Source organism: Sciurus vulgaris (assembly GCF_902686455.1).
Source record: "Sciurus vulgaris genome assembly, chromosome: 1".
In the NCBI taxonomy this organism is placed as follows: domain Eukaryota; kingdom Metazoa; phylum Chordata; class Mammalia; order Rodentia; family Sciuridae; genus Sciurus; species Sciurus vulgaris.
Window position 1 is genome coordinate 1,051,542 of NC_136461.1, and position 16,051 is coordinate 1,067,592.

Genomic DNA, 16,051 nt, shown 5'->3' on the forward strand with positions numbered 1-16,051 from the left:
CCCTCAGGATCTACCAGGTTTATCCCATCACTCTCTTCTGCACACAGTAGCTGTGGGCCTTGGGGGTCTGCTTAGCCCTCCACACTCAAATCCTTATGTCCTAAATGAGATGAGTACAACTTCCCAAATTGTCACCAGAGCTCACAAGGCGGTGCATGGAAAGCTCAGAGGCCAGAGTGCTTTGCTGATGATGATGGTGATGGTGACAATGATGATGGTGGTGATGGTGATGGTGGTGATGGTGATGATGGTGATGATGATGATGATGATGGTGATGATGGTGGTGGTGATGGTGATGATGGTGATGATGGTGATGATGATGATGGTGATGGTGGTGATGGTGATGGTGGTGGTGATGGTGATGGTGGTGATGGTGATGATGGTGATGATGGTGGTGGTGATGATGGTGATGGTGGTGATGGTGGTGGTGATGGTGATGGTGGTGATGGTGATGATGGTGATGGTGATGATGGTGATGGTGGTGGTGATGGTGATGATGATGATGGTGATGGTGGTGGTGATGATGATGGTGATGATGGTGGTGATGGTGATGGTGATGGTGATGATGGTGATGATGGTGATGGTGATGGTGGTGGTGATGGTGATGGTGATGATGGTGATGGTGGTGATGGTGGTGATGGTGGTGATGGTGATGATGGTGATGATGATGATGGTGATGGTGGTGATGATGGTGATGGTGATGATGGTGATGGTGATGATGGTGATGGTGATGATGGTGATGGTGATGATGATGGTGGTGGTGATGATGGTGATGGTGATGGTGATGATGGTGATGATGATGGTGGTGGTGATGATGGTGATGATGATGATGGTGATGGTGGTGGTGATGGTGATGGTGATGATGGTGATGATGGCGATGGTGATGATGGTGGTGATGATGATGGTGATGATGATGATGGTGATGGTGGTGATGATGGTGATGGTGATGATGGTGATGGTGATGATGGTGATGATGATGATGGTGATGGTGATGATGATGGTGGTGGTGATGATGGTGATGGTGATGGTGATGATGGTGATGGTGATGATGATGGTGGTGGTGATGATGGTGATGGTGATGGTGATGATGGTGATGATGATGGTGGTGGTGATGATGGTGATGGTGATGATGGTGATGGTGGTGGTGATGGTGATGATGGTGATGATGATGGTGATGGTGGTGGTGGTGATGGTGGTGATGATGGTGATGGTGATGATGGTGATGGTGATGATGGTGATGGTGATGATGATGGTGGTGGTGATGATGGTGATGGTGATGGTGATGATGGTGGTGGTGATGGTGATGATGATGGTGATGATGGTAATGGTGATGATGGTGATGATGGTGATGATGGCGATGGTGATGATGGTGATGATGATGGTGATGATGATGATGGTGATGGTGGTGATGGTGATGATGATGATGGTGATGGTGGTGATGGTGGTGATGATGGTAATGGTGATGGCGATGGTGGTGATGATGATAGTGGTGGTGGTGGTGGAGGCTGGGGGTGATGGAGGTGGGGCTGGAGATAGGTGTATGTTAATGGTTGGTGGTGACAGTGAGGGTTGATGGCATCAAGATGACAGAGGTGGGGTGGAGGTGACAGTGCTGGTGACGTATTTCTTCAGTGGGTGTGTTCTTTTCCTCTGTGCATTGTCTTTCCAAGAGCAGAGAATGGAGGCTGTTGCTTTGCCTCCCCTCCTCCAGGACGTGGGTGGTGCATGCTCAGGATCCTCATCAGCACCCCCGGTTTCTATTTCAGGACATCGACTGGGTGCAGACAGAGAAGCATGTGTTCGAGCAGGCATCCAGCAACCCCTTTCTGGTCGGCCTACACTCCTGCTTCCAGACAACCAGCCGGTAAGGGAAAGGAGGTGTCCTGAGGTTCCACTGGTTTCCCCGGGGCAGCGTGCGTCCTCCGCGCTCTGCCAGTGAGGGTGCAGGTGTGGAGGTCCCCTGCCTGCCTCATGTTCTCACCGGTGGGTCACACGTTCAGACCTGGGCCGTGCAGCTCCCTGTATGAAATGCGTGGGAAGTGTCCCTCGGCACCCCATGGGTGCCGGCAAGCTTGGGGATCCCGTGTGGGAGCCTTGTGCTGGCGGAGGGCTGTTGGTAAACACCGACCGCTTCACCAGGAGCTCTGCGCGGCCTGGAACTCTGCTGTGAAAGCCTGGAATCTCATGGCCTCGGGCACTGAATATGTGCTCTGTTTAGAACGTGGGGGCAGCTGGTGTGGATCACCCCGTTGGTTCATTCGAAAACCGTCCTCTGTCATGTGCCTAAGACACCCCAGTTCAGTGACACACCGCCAGGACTCAGGGCTTATTGCACCGAAAGGACTAGGAGAAATTGGCCAGAGGAAGGCACCAGCGGCGGGCTCTGGAGGAAGCGAGGCACAGCCTCCACCAGGCTCCCACAGTGAGCAGTGGCAGCTCTGGGCTCTGCCAGGGCCCGGCCAGGCACCCTCCTCAAGGCATAGCAGAATCTTGCCCCAAGACCCTCAGCACCGAGTTGCCAGGGTTCTCCGGAGAGGCAGCTCTGGGGGTGCTTGTTGTCGGGAGTCGGCCTCTGAGACCACGGAGGCCCAGGAAGCCAGTGTTGTGTTTGGGAGGCTTGAGAATCAGGAGCCCAGTGGCAGGACGATGCCCTAGCCCGGCAGGACACAGTGCCCAGAGGTCAGCTCCTCCAGAGGCCCCTGAGTTGCACCCAGCCCTGTGCACCCAGCTCCCTGGGAGTCCCCAACCCTGTCGGCTGACACGGATCTCAGGGTGCAAGTGCTCTGGCAGTTGGGCACAGGGGGCCGCCCTTGCTCTTGGGGACACTCTTGAGCACCACACGCGTCTCCGGTCACCAGCCAAGGCCAGTCTCGCCTGCAGGCCTCTCCCCACACAGCAGACTCGGATCTTGGTGTGGCCTAGCCCTGTGCAGACCCCCCTCCTCTCCTCTCCGGGCCTCTCGCCTGCTGGCCTCCGTCCTGCTGCTCCTCCGTGCCCTCCGTGGCGCTTCTCTTGTCCCCGTTGCCCCAGCTGGAAAGTCGGCAGCAGCCCCTTCCTGGTCCTCAGTAGTCCTTCCTCCCAAATCCACCTGAGTCTCCCCCGCCTCGAGGCGTCTGTGCCTGGGGCTCCCCATGCCTTCCCTCTGAGCCTTGGAACTGAACTGCCTCCCCTGCCTGAAGTTTTGGATGCCTTTTCCCAGTAGCTTCTGCAGTAAAACCCGTTTCCTGTGTGGAGGCCCCTGTGCCTCTGGAGTCCCGCCTTCCCTCCCCCTCCCCCACTCCTTCCAGAGCCCAGCCATCAGTGGTGCCCTGCCTGCAGCCCCATGCTGCCCCAGCACCTCCCAGATTACGGAACATGCCAGAGGAAGACACCCAGCCCAGTTCCCAGGGAACCTTGTCTGGGTTTGTTTCCTGCATGAAGTGGTAGGATGCAGATCTGAAAGGCTGCAACTGTTCCAGCCTCGCTTCCAGCAGGCAGCCCAAGGTACAGCCTCTGCCCCTGGCCTCCAGAGTTCTGGGTGTGAGCACCCGCATGCAGAACCAGAGCCTGAGGAGAGCCCTGTGCTGTGACCCTCGGGTCCTCCCTGCACCACCTTCCCTGAGGTGCGGACAGAGGCCTCCCAGGAGGGCTTCGAGGGCATGCCTGGCTCCTCCTCTTTCTTTTAAACTGAGTCTGTCAGGGACTTGGGATCCAGCAGCACTGGCGGGCCGGCTCGTCTTCCCGGCTGTCCTGTCTGCCTCGACCTGGGCTCACCCACAGGCGAGCTCCGTGGGACAGCCCCGGCTGCATGCTCTTGGGCCCCTGGCACTCTGCGACCTGCAGTGGTGTTAAATGAAGACTTTTCAGAAAGGGCCAACCCACGTTCCTCCGCGTACAAGTGCAACGTGATCGTGGTCGGTTTCATGCGATCCACTAATAAACGGGAACTAGTGAGACCAGCTGCCTGCATCATGGAGACCCCAGGTCCTGCGCAGAGTGCAGGCCGTCAGGAGAGCTGGGGGGTTTGCGGTGGATGCAGAGCTGGCGTGGGGGCCTCCTTCACAGGCCTGTGGCTGCGTCCCTTTGCCTCCTACAGAGTCGGAGAAACCTCAGGGGCCACAAAAGGCCTGCAGGGCCAGGGACAAAGAAGAGAGCTGGGACCCATCTTAAAGTGGTTCTGGGCAGCCGCAGGAGCAAAGGCCCTGGCCCCACACTTGCTGGCTGTCCTTGCCCGGCGTAGCCCTCCTGCCCATTCCCTCCTCTGGAAGCGCTCACAGCAAGTCCTGTTCCCAGCGGCCGCTGACGAGGGTCTCCTGCCGCTGTGGGGCTTCCGCCCTGCTGCGCGGTCTCAGCAGCCGCCAGCGGCACTATGTGAGCCCGCAGCTCCCAGAGTCAGAGGCTGTTGAAACTGCCCAGAGCGCCTCACGGCCTTACCCAGGGGAGGAGCCATGCACAGGACGCCACTGGACCCACGGTGAGGAGCCGGGCGGCCACGGGCCCCTCCCCAGCAGGATCCCACACAACAGGGAGCTGACAAGCCGGGGCAGGATGCTGGCGCCCACTGGCAGCCGCAGTGGAAATCTGTAAACAGGGCACAGTAGTTTCCACATGGCTCACCCATCGTACAGTGGCCTTGGAATGGGGAAGAAATAAGGATTTCTTTCTTTTCCTGCCCAAATCCAGTGGCGCCGCTCTGCTCGGCCACCCTCTGTGTCACTGAGCGGCCACGTGGATTTCCTGAATCTTCCACCCCCCACACTGATTCCGCCACGTGGACACCAGTGCTGTGGTATTTTTCATATGGAATAAGCGTCTGTTCATAGGAAAACGGACCCCATATCTAGACAGCCCACCTTTTCCTAACAGTAGCCAGAAATATGATCAGCCTCAAAGTCTCCAAAAGGGGGAAATCATGTCAGTTTAAGCCATCCTGGGAAAATGGGCGATCTCACGACGTGCAGAGGTGACTGCTTTCAGTCCAGCACCTTCCCAGATTCAGCTGCAGTCCCGGACATTTTGCAGGCGGCTGCTTCCAGGGTCACAGCTAGGAGCAAGCCGCCTGCCTCCTGAGACATCCCGCCGATACTCCAACACCTCTGCCTGGCCCCTGGTGGCCTGGCGGTGTTACATGCCACCTGTCCAGCACCTGCCAGCTCCTCTGGAGAGGGACAGCCTTTCTCTGGAGCAGAGTGGCTTCCCTGGGCTCAGTCACAGGCAGCATCAGGAAGCCAACAGAGAGCAGAGGACTCTGGTGGCAGCTGGTGACATGGGGCACCATGCATGCGGAGGGGCAGGGGCTATGGCATGTGGGACCTTGGCCGAGTCTCTTGAGGATGGGTAGAGCAGATGTGTGACTTGGCTGCACAGATGTCAGGGACCCCTCTGTGAGGCCTGGGCTCTTGCAGCGTGGTGGCCTGTCGGGGAGGCTGGCCTTGCTGGGGGCCAGCTCAGGGCCTGGGGGAAGAAACAACCAGAGGAGACTCCTCAGCAGGGGCCTGTGGCCTGATGCTGGGAGTCCTCTTGGCTCCCAAGGGGAGCTGAGCAAGGCAGGCCCAACAGCCCTTGGGCAGGTCATGGAGGGTGCCCGTCTGGAGCCGAGTCAGTGTGGTCAGAACCTGGAAGGGTAGAAAGGAGCAGAGCCGGCTGGGTCCAGCCACTGCCTCAGAGGGCTGAGGAGGAGGTGCATCCTGGGGTTGATGGACCCCAGGTTCCCACACAGCCTCTCGTAACAGGGTGCCGGCTGCTGCCCCAGCTACCAGGATAGCCCGGACCTCCAGGAACCTGGGAGGGGTCCCTTCCTCAGGCCCAGCAAGCTAGGCACTCGGGCCACACGCTTGCTGTGAGGCAGAGGGGAAGGGCAGGGAGGGTGGCTGCGGGCCGGCGTGGGCTGTCCCCTCTGACCCACGTGCCGTGGTCTTGCTACTCATCTGGAATGCCTGCAGTGGTGGGCACAGCCGGTCCTCGTGTTCCGGAGCAGGACAGCTCCAGCCCCAGCAAGGCTGTCCACAGAGAGGAAGGCGGAGATATTGGCCAGGAACGCAGGAGTTTTGGGGTTGTTATTGTCCAGTGTGGGCTGACCATACAGTCCTGGGAACACACCATTAGCAAGTCATCCTGAAGCCCTGAGCAGCGAGGGCCCTTCAAGGACCCCTGCCATGGCCTCTGTCCACTGACGGCAGATGGCGGGCTGTGGTCTGTACTGGGGCACGCCACCTGGTGTGGGACCGCACAGGGAGCTCCAGTAGCAGTGGCTCGTGGCTTGCCCCTCATCAGGAGGCAACAGGCAGCTCTTGGGAGGACGCATGTGGGGGCGCGGATACGTCATTGCCACCGGGGTCACGTTCCCAGCCAGGTCCCTGGGCTGTGGCTTGGGGGTGCGGTCAGGTTGTGGTCCCTGCCTCCTCCAGACCCCCAGCCTGGGGTGCTCCGTGTCTTCCCAGGAGCAGGCCTGCTCCGGGGAGGCTCGGGCTCTGTGTGGAAGTGACTCTGGGGACAGCGCTGCAGTTGGTGTCCACCAGGGCCTCTCCTTTCAGTTTTGATGTCTCTCGAGGCCCTTCTTTGGCTGCTGTCAGTGGCCAGCCTGCCTCATCTGAGGAGACAAGCAAGAGTGGACACCCAGTCCTCTTCCCAACCCTGGTGGGAGTGGGTACTTCTGGCATTTGTGCCAGGACCCTGATCTGGCCACTATGCATCAGTAGGGCCTCGCTGGAAACCCAGAACTGAGCCTCTGCACACTCCAAACAGAGGCGCTGATCAGAGTGGGGCTGGAGGAAGGGGTTGGCGAGGCAGCCTGCCTCCAGGTCCTGCTTCAGGGAAGAACTACTACCCCCAGCCAGGCGGGAGGAGCAGCCTCTGCCCCAGCTATTCCTGGACCCGCCCATCTGGTGTCCTCTCCACTAGCAAAGGACACAGGCAATGGAATTCGAAGCCCCAGCAGATGGGAGAATGTTCTAGAAAGACTGAGGAGGGGCCTGTGACAGGCAGAAGTGGTTCGTGTTGCTCAGGAAGTCCACTTCCTTTTCTTTTTCTCTCCGGCGCACAGGGGATTGAGCCCGGGGGCCTCTGCCACCCAGCTACACCTAGCCCTGGTTTGTTCATTTGTTTTTAATTTTGAGACAGGATCTCACGAAGTTGCTGAGGTTGGTCTCATACTTTATCCTTCTGCCTCAGCCTCCTAAATCACTGGGCCTCACACACTGGCTAGGCCAGCCGCCCCTGCAGTCCTCTTTTGGGATGCCCTGAGGTCCAGGTTGCCGGCCCGGGGTCCGCAGGTGGCTCTGCGCCTCCGGCAGGTGGGTCTTCTGACCTGGGCAGGTGTGGGTTCCCACCCTGCATTTCCCAGGGAACGCTTGTCCCCAGCGCTCACAGAGTTCACTGCAGGCTCTGCGTGCATCCTCTGGAGACGCCTGAGGCCACCTGTGCCCCCCACCCTGCAGAGGACGTCCTGGACCCACCCACGGTGTCCTGCCTGTCCACACCTGTCCCCAGGTCAGGGGGCTCTGGCCCATCCCTATTGTCAGCTGTCCTCCCCATTGTTGGTGTAGTGAGGCTGGGATGCCCAGGTTGCCCCTTCAGGGCCACGGCCTCTGGGCTGACCTCAGTTCCCACCTGCCACCCCTTCCTGGCTCTGCACCACCTGGCCACCTGCCGCAGGGCATTTCCGGGTGTGGGCTCTGGGTTCGCCCAAGCTGTTTGGGCAGGGCTTGTTGTCTTGGTTTTCCCGTCTGTAAAGTAGGGTGATGGCGAGATTCACTGTGTGGTTTGGAGGGAGTGGGTCGATATGCAGGTGGACTCCAATGGTCCTGGTGCGGGCGAAGCCATACAAGCTGTGGTAGATGCTGTCTAGGGTAGGCCGACTCCCTAAAACGCAGGCGGTTCACGTCCTCGTGCGTCATTAGATTTCACCAGTGCGCCAGCATCTTAAGGGAGCCTGGCATGGTGGCCACACCTCTCACCCCAGAAACCCGGGGGGCTGAGACAGGAGGATCAAAAGTCCAAAGTCAGCCTCAGCAACTTAGGGAGGCCCTAAGCAACTTGGGAAGACCCCCATCTCAAAAAATTTTAAAAAGTGCTGGGGGTGTGGCTTGGTGATTAAGCACCCTGCGTCCAGGGCCCGTCTTGTGCGTGGCAGTGGCTGCTCCCACCTTTCTGGCTGTCCGCCTTCTTACTAACGTGAAGGCAGTGGGTTCAGCCAGCACGACTCAGATGCCAGCAGGGAGCAGGCACCACACCTGGTTCTGTCCCCAGCACCACAAAGATACAGGAAGTATGTATGTTTAGGGGAAAAAATGTCATCTGCACTGAACATGTGGTGACTTTTTCTTGTCATTCACCAAACCATTCCGCATGACAGCTATTACATTGCCTGCTGTGTCAGCCATGGTGAGATCCAGGGGTGCCTGGGGGGATGGCTCTGGGCCAGCCCAGGGGGTCCTGGATATTCCGTGGTGCGGGCCACCAGGCAGGACCACATGCGTGGCTGTGTTCCCTTGTGTCTTCACCGAGCAGCAGAGGGCCAGCGAGCCCACAGGCAGGTGAAGGTTGGTGGCGTCCTGAGCACCTCCCTGGGGGCCAGGAGAGAAGGCGGGTGCCTGGCCCCACACAGACAGCCCCATCCTGGCTTGCCAAGGGACCCCCACTCCCACCCCTCTGGGTTTCCGCGTGGGTAGGGGTGGTTTCCGGTCTGCGTGCGTCTCCAGGGCCTCGTGAGGTGTTCTGCTGCCTGCTCCCTGCTGTGTGTCTTGACCTTGGTCCTGGAGCCCGGGGCAGGCAGAAGGGTGGGCACAGCTGCTACCAAGGGCCGTCCAGACCCTGCAGAACCCTGGAAGCCCTCAGGAGGGAATGGACTTGCTCGTCCCTCCCTTGCTGCCCGGACCCCATGCCAGGGGAGCAGCAAATGCCCTGGGGCCAACAGCACAGGCACCAGGGCAGCCCCGGACCCAAGCCCACCCACCGTGCCCCTGGCAGGGCATTTCTGAACGATCATGTGTGAATTGAGTTTCCAGAAGTAAACCTTATTAACAGGCAAGGTGTCAGCCATGAAAGCAAGCGCTTTCTCAGCCGTTGGAGGCGTGAGGGCCTGTGCACAGTTGAGGTCCTGGTTCTTGAACTCCACCTGTCCACCTGCAGGGCTGGTGGCATCTCAGACTGATCATGGCCATTCCCCTCTGGGCTTTCTTGTCGTCCCCACACTGGGAACATCCAGGTCCTGAAGGCCAGGCTACTATGCAGAGTCTCAGCCACTCCTTTCTGTCTTTCCTGGTGGTGTGGCAGATCTGGTTGGCTCTGCCCACCCCTCCTGCTGCCCTCGTTGCTGGTCCAGACCAACCCTGCTGACACCTGGGAACAGGCCCTCTGTGGCTCCTGGCCTGCCCACTCTGCCTCTGGACATGGCTGCAGTGTGGAGTCCCCGGGACTCCTAACTGCCCACCTGGCCAGACCCTGCCTGCCAGCCTGCCCCCAGCGTGGTCCTGCCGCTCTTCACCTCCCCTTACCCTGTGCCCTGTCCAGACCTCTACTCCTTGGCAAGGCCTGTCCTGGTCACCTGTCCATGTGGCCCCACCCAGCAGGCCTCAGGCTTCAGGCCTGTGCTGTTAGGAGGGCCGGTGGAGACGTGTTGGTGGGCAGATGCCTCAGTCCAAACCCGAATCCTGCTACCTTGGGGTCATGAGCTGAGCATGTGCCCACGGCTATGATCCGAGGTGCTGGGATGCGGGACCATGCCCCACCGACCCGGGCACACGAGGCCTCGGTCTGCTTCAGTCTGGGCTGCTTTTCCTACTGATCCCAGGAGCCACCTGGGTCCCTGTTCTCCTCCACATTTGGTCACTTAGGAGGAGCTGGATATGCAGGGCTGCAGGCCAGCAACCAAAGGCACACCTGTCTGCTATTAAAAGTGAACTTCATCCAGGCACAGTGGCCACACCTGCAATCCCAGTGACTGGGGAGGCTGAGGCAGGAGGATCACAGGTTTGATCCTGGCCAGCCTAGGGAACTAGAAGCCCTGTCTCAAAATAAGAAATAAAAAGGACTGGGACGTAGCTTGGTGGCAGAGCACCCGGGTGCCAGCCCCCATTCCAGAAAGAAGGTGCTCCTCGCAGGAAGTTTCTGCTCACAAGGGCAGCTCTGGTCAGCTGTCCAGAGTGAGGCCAGGGAGGTTGCAGGGGACCTGAGCGCCGTCTCCTCTCCTGCTCAGGTTGTTCCTGGTCATCGAGTACGTCAACGGAGGCGACCTCATGTTCCACATGCAGAGACAGAGAAAGCTGCCAGAGGAGCACGCCAGGTGGGTCCCAGGCAGGGCTGTGGGGGCTCCGGGCGGGGAAGCCGGGCAGGTGGGCGCAGGCGTGAGGATCCTCCCGCGAGGTCCGCAGTGCGCTGCAGGGAGGGAATGGGGTGGGGCATGGCAGAGTGCCGTGCGCGCGTCTCTGGGAGTGGCAGGATTCCGGTTGAGGACACTTCCTCCGGTCGCGGCCTCGTGGCTCTCCTTGACTTCACGTGCCCCGCGTGGCACAGTGGGCTGCAGCACTGCACTGCCTGTGGCAGAGCCTGGCAGGCTGGCGATGACCCGGCACCAGGAGGAGCCGTGCCCGGGTCCTGAAAATGACAGGGACACCTGCCTTCCTGTGTGGCTGGCGTCTGCCTCGGCCAGTGCCCGCCTGCTGTCCTCCCCACCCCGACCGCCTGCGGCTCTGAGTCGCCGTGGACCCTCTGGGGCGCTGGGCTTGCTGTTGAGCACTGAGAGTGCCCTGGGCCCTTCCCGTGAGCGCCGCGGCACTGCCACCTCCAGACTGCAGCTCGGTGCCCGCCACACCTCCGTCCTGAGTCCCTCCGTGATTGCCCCACTGAGCCTCATGTGGTGCCCGGGGGCGTGTCCAGGCCTCCCGCCCGCCGGCCAGGGCGTCCTTCCTTCTGAAGGCCGAGCAGTGGCCAGTCCTGGCTTCCTTTCCCATTCACATGCCCTTGGGCTGAGGCTGTCCCGCACGTCACCACGGGGATGAAGCCGCTCTGAGGTGGGCGGTCCTGAGACCCTGCTTCCCCTGCGGCCGCCTGCAGCAGACCTGCTGGCCGTGGCGTTGCCTCCCTGCTTCGCATGCTGTCCCGATAGTGGCGGGGACCCCTCTCCCCACCGTCACTGCCTGTGTTCCCGGGCCGTCTCCCGCTGTCGTCCTGCACACCCAGTAGTGAGGTGCCCACGGGTGCCTTGGGCCTGCACCCCTCACGGCACGTGGTGCCGGGCACCTTCTGGGTCCGGGCCACCCATCGGCTCATCACGCAGAGGACGCGGCCAAGCAGCCTGGGGGGCAGCTGGACGCCGCTGGAGCTCCGCGCAGGCTATGCGCCCTCTGCTGACAGCCGGGCGTCCCCCAGATTCTACGCTGCTGAGATCTGCATTGCTCTCAACTTCTTGCACGAGAGAGGGATCATCTACCGGGACCTGAAGCTGGACAACGTCCTCCTGGACGCCGACGGACACATCAAGCTAACGGACTACGGCATGTGCAAGGTGAGCAGCCGCCTCTCCCTGGCACTGGGTCCCCACGCCCTCCTGTGGTCCACAGGGACAGCACTTGGGCCTGCCCTGCCCTTGGTCCCCCAGGAAACGCTGCGCGCCTGGACGCGCTTCCGCCTGCAGCTCATGTGCAGCCCCGGTGGTGACTGTCCCCACAGGAAGGCCTGGGCCCTGGTGACACCACAAGCACTTTCTGCGGAACCCCGAATTACATCGCCCCGGAAATCCTGCGGGGAGAGGAGTACGGTGAGTGGGGGGCAGGTGTGGCCCCTGGGCCAGCCCCCCGGGGCCAGGGCAAGGCCGCCCTGGCCACCAGGGAGAGGTTCTGTTGACACCTCCACCCTGCGTGTCCTACCTGAGCCCTTGCAGACCCCCTGGTGTCCACAGCCTGACCTTGGAGGGCCTGCGCAGGACTCCTCTGTTCAAGGGCCCTAAGGCCAGGCAGGAGATGAGGAAGCAAGGACAGGCCTGCCTGCTGCTGCAGGGCAAGGTGTCCCCGGGAGGGCAGAAGTGCCTTAGGTAGGACCCACTACCCTTCAGCCAGGCACCCCGCAGACACTGGACGCTGGAAGTGCTGCTGCTCCTGGCCTGCGCTGGGTGGGAAGCAGCCACCAGATGTGGTGCACGTGTGCAGCCTGTGTGGGGCTGTGCTGCCCGGGTGTCCCCCACGCTGCCGCAGTCCGCGTTTTGGGGAGACTCCTCCCGTCTGCCCCAAGACTCAGTGTAGCTGCAGGGGGCAGTTCCCTGCCTGGGCGGGCACGCCGTCCAGGACTCGGGTGGCGGCTGCCGGCCTCGGGCAGCCTAGGGCTCCCCACGCAGTTCCCAGCAGACCATCCAGATATTAAAAAGCCAGAGCAGGGGTGCTGAAGAGGCCGCGGGAGGCAGGTCGCATCACTTAGGGAAGGGGCTTCTCACACGTAACAGAAGTAGGAACCAGGAGGCAAACGGGCCGGGCATGGCTGCCACCCCTGTGGTCCCAGCGATTTGGGAGGCTGAGACGGGAGGATCCTGAGTTCCAGGCCAGTCTGGGCAGCTTAGTCAGATCCTGTCTCAGTGTGAAAACATAAGGACGGCTGAGCTCAGTGAGAGAGCGCCCCGGGTTCCGTCCCCAGGAAGGACGGGACAGGAAGACTAGGCTGGCAGCACAGGAGGGTGCCCGAGCAGAGCAGGCCCGCGGCCACCAGGGAGCCCACAGTCTGGACTGAGGGTGACGGCGGAACTCGCAAACAGTCCTGCAGCTCCGAGGGAAACAGGCCCAGGACAGTGGGTGGAGGGAGCCGCCGAGGAGGATGCAGGCTCCCTGGGTCACGGCTGCCGCCAGCTCGGAAGCGTCCCGTTTGTGGTGACTGAGCCCATCAAGCAAACCAAAGACGGCTCTCCCCAGGGTTCAGCGTGGACTGGTGGGCGCTGGGCGTCCTCATGTTCGAGATGATGGCGGGCCGCTCCCCCTTCGACATCATCACGGACAACCCTGACATGAACACGGAGGACTACCTTTTCCAAGGTGTGTGGGCCCAGTGGAGCTCCCAGGCTTCCTCCTGGCCGCGTCCATCAGGCCAGGGCAGCAGGGCCTCTGCCTGGTGGGCCTGTTCCTCTGGCCAGCCTTGTTCTCACATGTGGCTTGCAGGCTCTACAAGTCAGGAAATGGCCATGGGATGGTGACCCTTCACGTCACTGCAGGTCACCTGGAAAGAATGCCCTGGCTTAGCCCAAACCCCCTTCTGCCCGGGCCAGGTGCACCTAGAGGCCTGGACAGGGCCCCAGCCACTGTCACTGGCTCCTTCCCACCTGGCAGCCCTGACACCTGCCCTGGTCAAGTCCACTGTCCTAGGAATGTGGGTCCAGAGGCCAGGCTGTCCCTCAGCACTCTCTGGTGGCCAGCGTGCCGAGGCCACCGCATGCCTGATCCTGTGGGCCAGGAGTGGGGAGCTGCTGGTCTGCAGCACAGCCCTCCTGCCGGCTAGGACGAGCCCCTGGCAGGGTGCCCAAAGGGCCCACAGAAGCGGCTCAGGCCGCAGGTGCTGGGCAGGGCGGGCTCCGCTCGGCACTCATTGGCTCCCGTCCTGGCAGTGATCCTGGAGAAGCCAATCCGCATCCCCCGGTTCCTCTCTGTCAAAGCCTCCCATGTCTTGAAAGGATTCCTAAACAAGGTACGCTCTGGCCCTGGTGGCGCTGCCTGGTCCCCCAGGGGCTCTGCCTTCCTCCTGTGAGCCCTCAGCCTTCCCTCGTGCCTAACAGAGCAGAACGGGGGTTCTGCCCTGAGAGGGGCAGAGGGTGCGGGGGCTGCACTAGGCTCGGGTCTGCTCTTGGGCACGGGGGACTTCTGGGAGACTAACTTGCCCTCGTTTGGACCCTGATCCCAGGACCCCAAGGAGAGGCTCGGCTGCCGGCCACAGACTGGCTTTTCGGACATCAAGTCCCACGCCTTCTTCCGCAGCATAGACTGGGACCTGGTAAGGGCACGCGGAGTCACTGCCCTGAGGGATGACCGGGGCCTGGCAGGCAGGTGGGCCTGGGACGGCCGAGTGCCTGTGCAGGTCCTCGGCAGGGCCCCGCTGTGTACAGCCAGGGCTCCCAGGACGGGACGAAGGGCACGGGCCCCCCGGGCCTCAGAAGCAAGGTGGACACAGAGAGCACGGGCCCGTGAGCTCCTGAGCAGTGTGTCCCGGCCATCTAGGGGCAATTTCTCTGATGTCCTGGTCAGTTTCCAAAAGCTGCCTGTCTCAATCTGTGCTCGCTAGTCACCAGAGAGGCGGTGGGCTCCACGCCCAAGGTGTGGACTTGGTTGTTCCTGGGATTAGAGAAAGACTGACTCCGGGTGTTCCCCTGTGTAGGGACCCCACGCAGAGTCACTGACAGCCTGGGAACCACCTTTGGAGGGGAAAACAGAGCAGGCACCCAGCTGAGCAGGCTCCACTGGCCGGGCTCTGGGCAGGGGACCTCCTCCCAACCCTGCCTGGTCTGTGCCCCACTCCCAGCCCCAGGGTAGAGTGGGCTCTCTTCACACAGCCCGTCAGGGGACTGTCCTCAGCACCTGGTGGCCCTGGGAAAGGGGTGGGTCGGGTGGCCAGGAAGGCCCCTGCCCCTGCCTCCCCTGAGTCCGAGGGCTGTGTCATGCAGACCCGGAACCCGAGGTCCTCTGCCGAGCGCCGTGTGGGGCGGCGCTGGCCTCTGGGGAGACAGCTCTGGGGTTCTGCTTGCTCCCGCGCTCTGCAGCAGGAAGGAAGGGCAGGCCTGGCCTGTCTTTAGGCACAGGAGCTCCCAGTGCTCAGCCGTCCACTGCGGCCTGGTGGAGCCTGGGCCAGGTGCTCAGTGCAGTGTGTGTCCCTCCCAGCTGCCTGCTGCCCCTCACCCAGCTCAGCTCTGGCTGCTCCTGGAGGCCCCCCAGCCCACCACACTTGGTGTCCCCCAGGCTGCGGGCTCCAGGGGCCCCTCAGTGCCAGCCCGCCTGCCTCGTCCCCAGGAGTGGGTGCTGCTGCTGATGGCCTGTCCCTTCATGAATGGTGTGTCACCTGAGCCCAGGGCCAGCCCTGCAGGCCAGAGGGGCACCTGGCTCCTTAGGCTTGCCATGTCCAGTAGCGTGGCTGTCACCACATCGGCTGTCCAGCCTTTCCATCCCCCGGAGGCCCTGCCTGTCAGCAGCCACGCCCCTCCCTCTCCCCCATGCCTGGCCCTTTTGCTGAGATGGGATCTGACTGGTGGCCTCAGTGTCAGGCTGGTGCCGTGAGGAAGGAGGACCTGGCCGTTGGGGGTGCCCGGGCTCAGAGCTGGGGTCACTAACCCAGAGCTGCTCCCCCACTGCCTTGCCTCCCTCCTGCAGCTGCCCCAGGGCTGCTTCACAAGCCCCAAGTGCACCCCTAGTGGACATGGTGGCAGGGCCACGACTCTCAGAGGTTTGGACAGCAAGGCCAGCAGGTCGGGTCTCATCTAGGCAGTGTGTAGCTAGAGGGGTGCATGTGGTCAGTGGGGAGCAGGTGGGGGCCTCCAGGGGCTGTGTCCTGCCCTGCACCAGACCCGTCCCCGACGCCTGCTCAGCCTCCCTCTCAGCTTAAGTCTCCGCCTGTTGGCACCCGGGCCACGGTGGGGAGGTCACTGGACGTGGTCCCAGGTGGTGCTCAAGTGACCGGTGGGTTGGTTCTGAAGGAAGGGGTCATGGCTGCAGCAGACAGCAAAGTCCCAACTCTGTGAGGTTGCCCAGCTGGGCTGCCCACTCTGCAAGTCCTCCTTCCTCTGGACCCTTGGTGCCCGGCACTCAGCAGGGGCTCAGTGACATTGTGGAATTCATACAGTCCACGACCCGGACTCGAGGAGTCTAGTATATAAAGTGACAGGTTTTTCCAGCATGGTCCCAAACCCTGCCTTGGCATGAGCAGAGAGCAGGGGACAGCTGAGGTGTCCGTCAGGTATTGGCACAGCCAGCCGCCACACCTGGCATGCTCCAAGTGACTGGCAGGTGCTGTGGCAACTACTCACCTGTGGGCTGAAACATTCATGTAGCCAAAACCACTTCCTTCAGCATCATTTGCTGACAGTGGGAGCTGGGAGAGGGGACTCAGGCTCAGA

General features: G+C 61.5%; 1 protein-coding gene across 1 annotated transcript in view; it reads left to right on the top strand.

Moving 5' to 3' along the window:
* The window catches only part of PRKCZ (protein kinase C zeta), an 85,443-nt gene that overhangs the window by 66,687 nt on the left and 2,705 nt on the right, over positions 1 to 16,051 (top strand). Inside the window, 7 exon segments of the mRNA XM_079149675.1 lie at positions 1,767 to 1,864; positions 10,175 to 10,261; positions 11,347 to 11,482; positions 11,647 to 11,734; positions 12,873 to 12,992; positions 13,559 to 13,638; positions 13,852 to 13,941. Coding sequence (XP_079005801.1) covers positions 1,767 to 1,864; positions 10,175 to 10,261; positions 11,347 to 11,482; positions 11,647 to 11,734; positions 12,873 to 12,992; positions 13,559 to 13,638; positions 13,852 to 13,941 — 699 coding nt within the window.